General features: G+C 48.2%; 1 protein-coding gene across 2 annotated transcripts in view; it reads right to left on the reverse strand.

The window, feature by feature from the left end:
* Window positions 1-1,823, reverse strand: part of TBC1D15 (TBC1 domain family member 15) — a 97,560-nt gene extending 95,737 nt beyond the window's left edge. For both annotated transcript variants that reach the window (XM_075012784.1, XM_075012792.1), the window contains exon 1: window positions 1,676-1,823. In XM_075012784.1, coding sequence (XP_074868885.1) covers window positions 1,676-1,699 — 24 coding nt within the window. In that variant the 5' untranslated portion in view covers window positions 1,700-1,823. The remainder of the gene's footprint in view (window positions 1-1,675) is intronic.
* Between the last annotated feature and the right edge of the window lie 9,048 nt (window positions 1,824-10,871).

Below are 10,871 nucleotides of genomic sequence, written 5' to 3' on the forward strand. Positions count from 1 at the left end.
TGGGGAAGTCAATAGACGTGATATACCTTGACTTTACCAAAGCTTTGGACACAGTTTCCCACAATACTCTTGCCCATAAGATAAGCAAGTATGGATTGGATACATGAACTGTAAGATGGATAGAAAGCTGGCTATATGGTCAGGCTGAAAGGGTAGCGATCAATGGCTCAATGTCTGGTTGGCAGTTGGTTTCAAGCAGAGTGCCCCAGGGAGCAGTTGTGGGGCGGTTATCATTCAACATCTTTATTAATGACCTGGATGAGGGGATGGATTGCACCCTCAGCAAACGTGTGGATGACACTAAGACAAGGGGACAGGTAGATACACTGGAGGGTAGGGATGGGGTCCATAGTGACCTGGATAAATTAGAGGATTGGGCCAAAAGAAATCTGATGAAATTCAACAAGGACAATTGCAGAGTCTGGCACTTGGGATGGAAGAATCCCAAGCATTGTTACAGCCAAAGAACTGACTGGTTAAGGAGCCATACAGCAGAAAAGGAAATGGGGATTACAGTGGATGAGAGGCTGCATAAGTCAACACTGTGCTCTTGTAGCACAGAAGGCTAATGGCATATTGGGGTGCATTAGGAGAAGCATTTCCAACAGATCTAGAAAAGTTATTATTCCCCTCTACTCTGTACTGGTGATGCCACATCTGGAATTCTGCATCCAGTTCTGGGGCCCCCAGTACAGAAAGGATGTGGATGCACTGAAGAAGGTCCAGCAGAGGCAACAAAAATGGGACTGGAGCACATGACCTATAAGGACAGATTGGGGACCTGGTCTTATTTAGTTTGCAGAAGAGAAGAGCAAGGAGGAACTTGATAGCAGCCTTCAACTTCCTGAAGGGGGACTCTAAAAAAGATGGAGAGAGGCTGTTCTCAGTGGGGAAACAGGGCAGAACAAGGAGCAATGGTCTGAAGTTACAGCAAGAGAGATGTAGGTTGGATATTAAGAAAAACTATTTCACCAGGAGGGTGGTGAAGTCCTGGAATGTGTCACGGAAAGAAGTGGGGGAATCCACATCCCTAGAGATTTTTAAGTCCCAGCCTGACAAAGTCCTGGTTGGGATGATTTAGTTGGGGTTGACCCTGCTTTGGGAAGAGGGCTGGACCCGATGAACTTGCAAAGCCTCTTCCAGCCCTAGGACTCTATAAAGGGCCACCCTGGCCAAGGACAATGGGACAACTCCACTCCTTCACACAAGCGCCAGGACGTCAAGCCGCTGGGCATCCTCCAGGGATACACACCGCTGAGAAAGGAGCTGAGTGGCCTCAGGCAGATAGAGACAGGGCCCAGCACCAACCCGTCGGCGCCACCGTGGGAAACGCGGGGGGCTGCGGCACCACGGGCAAAACACCGCGTCTCCGGAGCCAGGCACCCGCTGTCACCAGCTCCTCGGGAGGGGGGAAGGAGGCCGCTGCCTTTCACCAAGCGTCTCCCTCCCTCCGCTCTCCCGCTGCACTCTCCGCCCGCGGGGCGCCAGGGCCTGGGGAGAACCCCCAGCCCCAGAAGAGCCCAGCCGTCCCGGGGCCTGGCCTCGCTGCCCCCGCCCAAGCCGGACAGACACGCGGCAGCACCAGGGCCAGGCACTCCCAGCAGCACAGGCCTCCCCCGCTCGCGCTCCAGCCGGCGGCGACAGCAGCAGTCATCCTCCTCCCTGCCGCCGTTACCTTTCCGCTGGCAGGCGCCGCCATTTTCCCTACTCGTGTTTATGCTGACGTTGCGCGCTTCACGTGCTTCCAACAGCTCCACAACAGCCCCGCGGCCCAGCTTTGCGCGCACGCGCTCCGGGCGGCCGGTCTCGTGGCGACGGATGGACACGCCTCCCAGGGTCGGGGTCGCGTTCGGGAGGGAGGAGCTCGTCCCGCCCGCGCGCTCTCCCCGCCGCGGCCGGCGCGGGAAGTAGCCAGCGCCACACGGAACGGCTTTGCCCCTCCCCCACCGCTGCCCCCCTGCTCGCCTCTCTCCCGGGGCGGGGCCTTATCCCTAGGCGGGGCGGGGCCGTGCGGGCTGGGGCTGCTCCACCTCCCTTCTGCTGCCGCCTGGCCTGAGTGGAGCCCTCGGTGTCCGCAGCGACTGGCATGACGGTGGGCGGCACCCGCAGGTGTGTTGTCAGCCGTTTCGCTGTAGTGTGAGGTTGACGCCGCCCCCCCCCTTCCGCCGTTGACGTCGCCTAGGTGGGGGGCAGGGTCCCTTCTCTTGACTCCCGCTCGTCTTCTCTCCCCAGCGTCGCCAGGCCAGCGCTGGGAGGTTGGTTCACGGTGTCGAAGCACACGTGGTAAATTGGCGGCGGGTGGCTCCGTCGCTGCACCAGAGTCACCGTCTAGTGTGGAGGAGGCCTTAGTCGAGCTCAGCAGTGTCCCATAGCAGTTCAAAGATTGCCACATATGTGGTAGTCATCTTTCCCTATTTGCCACATTTGCCCCCCCAAAATGCCCTGTCCCAGAGCCAGGCACCCCTAGCCCGAGGGTCAGCAACTGTCTGAGACAGAGTGCCGACCTAGGTCTCCCCACCCCTCTGCCCTGCATCCCTCTCACCAGTGGGGGATCCACTGTAGGGGGTCTGGCCCTGGCCTAGTACTCCATTTGGGCCCCATGCTTCAGCAGTGGGGACCCCACAGCAGCAGGCTTGTGTCCTGGTGCCATGGTCTATGGCAGGGGCTTGGGCTCCAGCCGAGGACGTGCACTTCAAGAACCCCATTTGCCACAGTGCGGTCTCTTATTTGCAATGTAGTGAGTGGAGACTGTATTGGAGACCATGGGTCTAGTTAGTGTTGTTTAATTCAGTGACCCTCACAGAGCCTCTCTGCAGACAAACACCATGCCCAGACGCAGTGTTTAAGAACTGAATTTTCTGTCTTCGTTTTTTGTTCCAGTGTGGCTTTTATGAGGTGGGTGAAGGCCAGCATAGACTCCTGGCCCGCCAGCCTCGCTATTCTCGCCAAGTGCTGTCTGGTCCTAGAGGGGGATCACATCCCCTCCCCTACACTCACCAGAAATGGGGCTGGGGGAGAGATGAGGGAATGAATTGCACCCTTAGCAAATTTGCAGATGACACTAAGGTAGGGGAACAGGTAGATACATTGGAGGGTAGGGATAGGGTCCAGAGTGACGTAGATAAATTGGAAGCCTGGGGCAAAAGAACTCTGCTGAAGGTCAACAAGGACAAATGCACAGTTCTGCACTATGATGGAAGAATCCCAAGCATTGTTATAGGTTGGGAACTGGCTGACTAAGTAGCAGGAAAGGACCTAGAGATTACAGTGGATGAGAGGCTGGATATGAGTAAACAGTGTGTCCTTGCAACCAAGAAGGCTAATGGCATATTAGGGTGCATTAGGAGGAGCATTTGTGGCAAATCTAGAAAAGTTATTCTCTGTTCGGCACTGGTGAAGCCATATCTGGAGTACTGTATCCAATTCTGGGCCCCCCAATATAGAAGAGGTGTGGATGCATTGGAGAGGGTCCAGCAGAGGGCAATGAAAATAATTAGGGAGCTGTAGTGTATGAGCTTCAGGAGAGGCCTTGGGATTTGGGCTTATTTAGTTTTCAGAAGAGAAGAGTGAGGGGTGATTTGATAGCAGCCTTAAACTTCCTGAAGGGTGGCTTTAAAGAGGACCGAGAGAGGGTGTTCTCAGTAGTGACTGATAGCAGAACAAGGAGCGATGGTCTCAAGTTACGTAGGGGGAGGTGTACATTCAATATTAGGAAAAATCTATTTCACCAGGAGAATGGTGAAGCACTGGAATGCATTACTGAGGGAGGTGGTGGAATTCCCATCCCTAGAGGTTTTTAAGTCCCAGCTTGACAAAGTCCTGGCTGGAATGATTTAGTTGGGGTTGATCCTGCTTTGGGCAGGGGGCTGGACTCAACCTCCTGAGGTCCCTTCCAGCCCTAGGATTCTGTGATTCTATGAGGCACTCCAGCTTGCACTGCTCGCTGGCCGTGCAACTCTAGGAGAGGGGCAGGACCAACCCCACACTCCCCATAAGTGGCACTGTGTGACCATAGAGCAGTGCAAGCTAGGGCCACTTGCAGTGAGTGCAGGGGTATGGACCCCTTTTGCTGGTGTTGACCCTCCAGCCTCACTGGTCTCCCTGCTGGCTGCTGGCCAGCCACTCCCACCGTGCACTAAGAGATCTAGGTTACAGCATCCCAAAGCAACACTCATGCAGAAGGGTATTGAATGCTCTGACTGCCTAGGGGAAAACAAGTATTTTCTTCCTCCAACCTTCAGTTTTAAATTGCTAGTAAATTGTCAGTTCTGTTAGACAAGTATAATTTCACTAGCTACTCAAAATTCTTGGACTTTAAGAGCAAACTCCTGAAAAGGACAACGCCCAATTTCAAACCATCATTGATGAAGGCAGACTGAGAACCCAAACATGTCTTCAGGTTGCAATGGATACTGCTGATGCTACTTTGAGAGGGATAGCTCTTGCAGTTGTCATGAGGTGTGATCGTCATGTCTTGGCTCCACTTTTGGAGGTGCCCTAGGAGAGACCAACTACCATTGAGGATCCACCCTTTGATGAAGCTAACTTATTCAGTAAGAAATAGATAAATGAACAGATAAGAACATAAGAATGGCCATACTGGGTCAGACCAAAGGTCCATCCAGCCCAGTATCCCGTCTGCCAACAGTGGCCAACGCCAGGTGCCCCAGAGAAGGAGAACAGAAGACAATGATCAAGTGATTTATCTCCTGCCATCCATCTCCTGCCCCTGTACTGAAGGCTAGGGCACCATACTTTACCCCTGGCTAATAGCCATTTATGGACCTAACCTGCAAAAATTTATCGAGCTCTTTTTTAAACCCTAATAGAGTCCTGGCCTTCACAGCCTCCTCCCGCAAGGAGTTCCACAGGTTGACTGTGCATTGTGTGAAGAAAAATTTCCTTTTATTAGTTTTGAACCTACTACCCATCAATTTCATTTGGTGTCCCCTAGTTCTTGTATTATGGGAAAAGGTAAATAATTTTTCTATATTCACTTTCTCCACACCATTCATGATTTTATATACCTCTATCATATCACCCCTCAATCGCCTCTTTTCCAGACTGAAAAGTCCCAGTCTCTGTAGCCTCTCCCCATATGGGACCCGTTCCAAACCCCTAATCATCTTAGTCGCCCTTTTCTGAACCTTTTCTAATGCCAATATATCTTTTTTGAGGTGAGGAGACCACATCTGCACGCAGTACTCAAGATGTGGGCATACCATAGTTTTATATAGGGGAAGTATGATATTCTTAGTCTTATTTTCTATCCCTTTTTTAATAATTCCTAACATCCTATTTGCTTTACTAACTGCCGCTGCACACTGTGTGGATGTCTTCAGAGAACTATCCACTATAACTCCAAGATCCCTTTCCTGATCTGTCTTAGCTAAATTTGACCCCATCATGTTGTACGTGTAATTTGGGTTATTTTTTCCAATGTGCATTACCTTACACTTACCCACATTAAATTTCATTTGCCATTTTGCTGCCCAATCACTCAGTTTGCTGAGATCTTTTTGTAGTTCTTCACAATCCCTTTTGGTTTTGACTGTCCTGAGCAACTTGGTGTCATCTGCAAACTTTGCCACCTCACTGCTTACCTCATTTTCTAGATCATTGATGAACAAGTTGAACAGGATCGGTCCCAGGACTGACCCCTGGGGAACACCACTAGTTACCCCCCTCCATTGTGAAAATTTACCATTTATTCCAACCCTTTGTTTTCTGTCTTTTAACCAATTCCCGATCCATGAAAGGATCTTTCCTCCTATCCCATGACCACCTAATTTACATAAAAGCCTCTGGTGTGGGACCGTGTCAAAGGCTTTCTGGAAATCTAGGTATATTATGTCCACTGGGTGCCCCTTGTCCACATGTTTATTAACCCCTTCAAAGAATTCTAATAGAATTCTAAAAGAATTCACTCTCTCAAATACTCTGGAAACTCTCATTTCCTGAGTAATCTATACCCCAAAGAGGCAACATTTTAAATGGATGTATAAGCCAAGATTGCCCTCTCAATCGTTCTGTCGCAGTATCCTTATGAACTGCCTCATACACGTGAAGATACTTCTTCCATTTGATTGGGTGATCACCCCCACACCACTCATGATGGGATTAAAGTGGCTCTGAAGGGGCTAATTAACCCGGTAAAATGACACATTTTGTTTGACAAAAGTCATCTTTCATTAGCAAACAGTGGAGATGTACATACAACAATAATCTTCCCACTGATTTAACTCCTGCTTCACCCATGGACCAAAAATCACATTCGTGAGAGATGTAGAGATTTTTACAGCAAAGATTGATGCAGTGGGTATGGACACCATGCTTGCTTATTTCACTCCAATTGGCCCCCAAGAAGTGTCTACAATGCTCTGGTCAAGGGTTTGAACTCTGCTGCCCTGCAGTGAGGTGCACAGACATCTGTCCCTCCCACATTTAAAGGCCCAGGAATTTTTTTTAAATTCCTCTTCCTGTTAGCTTAACATGGACAGTTCACTAAGCATCTTTCCAGCTGACCATACTGGCTTTCTGCCATAGTTGTGCTCCAGTCTGGTATCTGCTGGCTCTATGAAGAGAAGAGGCTGTGCAGTCACAGCTTCACTCCGGCTATAAAAGCTTTGATAGCTACAGGCTGATTGCTAGTAAGATGCAGGAAAGGGACATACAGCAATGCCACACTAAGATCAAGAAGTTGAGGCAGGCATACCAGCTGGTTGGAGGGACCCAACTGACACTGATGCAATGCTGAGTACATGGTGCTTCTGCAAGGAGCTAAATACCAGCTTTGATGGCAATCCCATCCCAACCACCAGGAACCCTGTGGATACTTACGAGGGTGAGTGCAGGCAGCAGTGTCAGCCCTGAGGACAAATTGGTGGATGAGGAGTTGGAGGAGGCTGTGGAACGTGTAGGGTCATCTGCTGGATGTGGTGAGTCAGGACCTCTTACTGACTCTGGAGGAGTCTAGCAAGTCCCAGCATTCCAGCTCTGGCAGGCCTAAAGCAGGGAACACAAGTTTGCGCAAGCATACATTTTATCCAGGTGTTGCATAGTGAGAAGAGATTGAGCTCTCATGTATTTTGTTATATGTCAGAGGGAGGATGAGGGGCAGAAATTACCAAATGAGCCTACGTATCTACGCGGTGAGGACCCAGTGGAAAAGTCTGGTAATGTGCAACAGGGTGTCCCAGGAATCCATGATTGTGATCTCTAGGACAGTTTTATTTAGGTATTCAGCAATCCTCTGCTCGCTTTTGGCAGAGCTGTCTTGCTTCTCTCTCTCTCTCTCTGCCCTTCACCCCACACACATTGTAGGAAACTTTGCTGCACTAACTGGCAGGGACCAGAACAGCATATACACCCAGTCTGGAGGCACATGCTTAGAGGAAATACACCCTTGCATCCTGGATTACCCTCAAAAGCAAGATATCAGGTTCAATTATCCTAGCCTATGAAAATGGATACCAATAATCAGAACACTATCTGCATATAGTAACCCTATTTGCAAAGCACCCAGACCAATCTCCTTTAAACTGCCCCCACCCCTTGTTAAAATCACCATATTTCGGACTCACTGAGATTTATGATAGCTAATGGACAGTGAATAAGAGGTATGTGTAACTTTTGTGATTCATGGCTGTGAGTGCACCCACAATCGTGTCTATGTTCATTCTTTGGCTTCTGCAGTTGTGCTTCTGGTGGCCCACACTGGCAAAGTGTTTTCGTCAAAGTGAAAATCGGGAGGAGTAACGAGGGTGAATTTCAGAAAGTGCTGCAGTCAACACATGGCAAAAAAATAGTGTAGAGGGACACTTTGATACGTTTGCCTTCCTTGAGATGCCGCCTTATGTGCTCAGATACCACCGTGCCTGCCTGTTCTGCCAGCCCCCCCCCCACACACACACACAACATACACACAGAAAGAGGGCGTGGGCTGGGGCTGCATCCGAGAGTGAGTGGGAGGGGGCTGCATCCAAGTGGGGTATGATACAGATGCTGAGCTCAGAAAATTCAGCTTAAGGGACTTGTCCGAGGACTCAGATGCCCACCTCCCTTAGAGCGCAGATCTGAAGTTATACAAAGTTCACTTCTTCCCTCACCATGGAGGAAGGCATGCACTTCCCAGTTACGAATTGTACATGTGGGGCTATAGAATAAACTCATTGTGGTTAACAACTACAAAAGCTGGATTATAAATATTTAAAAAGTAGTACAAAGAACAAAGCAGATTACTAAGCAAATAAAACAAAGCACACTTAACTGAGCTTGATTCACTAAAGAAATTGGTTACAATTAGTAATTCTCACCCTACATTTTGTTACAGGCAAATTATGGCACATATTGAAAGACAGCTGCACTGGCTTGCCATTTTAGACTTCAAGTTTTACCCACAAGCTGGACACCCTTCTAACTTGGGCCCAACTCTTCTCTCCCCAGTTCAGTTCTTGCTTCTAGGTGTTTTTCAGGCTGCATCTAAGACAAATGTGAATTTATTAATATTGATTTTGTAACTGTAAAATTCATAAATTTGATTTTGACTATCTTCACCTCCCCACATGATCCTCACAAAGTTGACTTATTGCTGCCACACTCAATTGGCAAACATTGACTTGCAGTAGTGCATTGTGGGAACCTATCCCACAGTTCCCTCATCCCCGTAGCATTCTAGCTATGTTTGGTGGTCTTTGACATCTTCCCACATCGCATTGTCCTCATTCTCCTCCCGTGTTAAGCAAACGTCCATTTTTTCAGTCAGAAAGAAGGAAAATTAGGGCATCAACAAAGATGCAAAGTTATCAGAAACCCTTTCTTCTGTAACTGAATTATTAAGGATTTCATAAAAATCAGCAAGTGTATGTCTTCTCAACTGGCCATCCAGTGATTGTCTCCTCCCCCTGCTCCCCTGACTCCATGATTGCATCTGAAAATAACACAGGGACAATGAAAATCTTGAAGAAAGAGTTGATAGTAAAGTTTTTGAAAAATGAAAGTTGCTGTGGGGAAGGTATTTGGCGTCCCAGTTCATTATACAGCTTCTGTGCACAGTCTGTATTGCCAGCTGACCCTCCACCCGTACTTCCCTGTGTGGAGGGATGCAAAGTTAGAACAAAGAGGATAGAAAAGACTAGAAAAAAAAGATTTTTGTTTTCCTCTTCACTACACATATATTGCCAACATGGGGGATGTCAGTAAAATCTCATACACTGAACTTATAACAGAAACAGGAGTCTCAACTGGAACTCCACCCACTGTTCCTCCATGAGTCCTTTTTAGGGCTTGGGACATGGGAAAGTTTCAGCAGGAGGCAAGTTGAAGTAGTCCCCTGGAATATGTTAATGACTGGAGGAGACTTCCCCCTGGTGGCAGCAAGCCCCCAAACATCTTAGCCACTGGGGGAAACTTCCCACATGGTGGAAGAAAGGCCGTGAAAAGATTTTTGGTGGGAGGCCAGTTGCAGTCTCCACCACATCCTTGCAGCAGCAAGCCACCAAAAATCTTAGCCACCGGGTGTTTTTCCAAAACAGTTAGCAGGATCACACGAACCTGCCTTTAAATGCAGATTTGGACACCCGTGCCATGTCTATCTCCGTGCATTGACTACCACACCACTTAAAGGTGAATAAATGATAAAGGTTTTGTTCAACAAACAAAATTAGTAATCTACCAAAACTCTTATTGTCACTTTATAATAACTATATACATGTGAGTAACTTTGTCTTTCCTTCACCTCCTACCCACTGACTACTGCAGTCCTGGGGTTTGGTGGAACCACCTAAATTCAGTCACTGCAGAGAGGAAGTCAGAGGTCTGGGCGCTGATCATGGACACTTCACTCAGGCTTTCAGGCTAAATGGATTCCACTTCTACTTCTTTCTTCAGTTCTTCCTTTTCTTGACTCGTCGTCCTGCATGGAGAAATGCCTAGGAGAGAATGATGAAGTGTGTGTATGTTCAGCTGACTCTCCTGTGATATTAACTTAAACCAAGGAGGATACATGGGCCTACAAAGCCTGTCACTGATAACCCTAGGTACCGAGATCTGTGTTGGCCTACAAAGCCTCACATAACTGATTACCCTAGCTACCAAGCAAATCTGGCCTACAAAGTCTCACAGCTACACAAGTGTCTTGCCCTAGCCACTCCTGGAGTCTCCTGCTTGTCTGGTTGACAGGGGCATCAGAGAGAGTGAGCCCTGAGGAGAATACTCCACCCCTTTGTATAATTTCTCATCTCCATGCAGATTTCAGTCACAAAACCCAATCCTTCCTGCCTTTAGTTTCACACCCTTTTGAGGGGGAGATGACTCACTATGTGGAATCCACTTTCCAAAAATGGATTCTAGCAAGGACTTCATCTTGGATATGAGACTTAATATGGAGTCCCCTTTTTGCCAAGATTTGTGTTAAACAGAAATGTACTTGAAACCAAACTCTGAATTCATCCCAAACATATCCCCTCCTTGGCAACTCCATATGCAGTATTGGTTGTTGCCACATTAATTTCTTCGGAAGGTATATAGTGGTAGGTGAGTTATTGACCTAGCTGACCTCTTTGTAACCCACAAAATCGTAGTGATCAAAACCACAACCATTTTAACTTGGACAATCAAAATTACTACCAATGGATGCAGTAATATGTCCCAGGCATTGCCCTCAGCAGGGCTGGCGAACAAGGTTTCCCACCAGTGAGCAAACCTAGAGAAGTGCTGGACTCTTTTCAAAATTTTCTCAATCTTTTCAGTGGAGTGGTGGACAGATATAATATCTGAACCTTGTTTTTCCAGCTCCTGGAGATGCTGCATGAGCTCAGGGTGTGACACCAACTGCTTTAAGACATTTATATCCACACCCAAGCTTAAGGGTC

This window comes from Carettochelys insculpta, chromosome 1 (assembly GCF_033958435.1).
Source record: "Carettochelys insculpta isolate YL-2023 chromosome 1, ASM3395843v1, whole genome shotgun sequence".
Taxonomy (NCBI): domain Eukaryota; kingdom Metazoa; phylum Chordata; order Testudines; family Carettochelyidae; genus Carettochelys; species Carettochelys insculpta.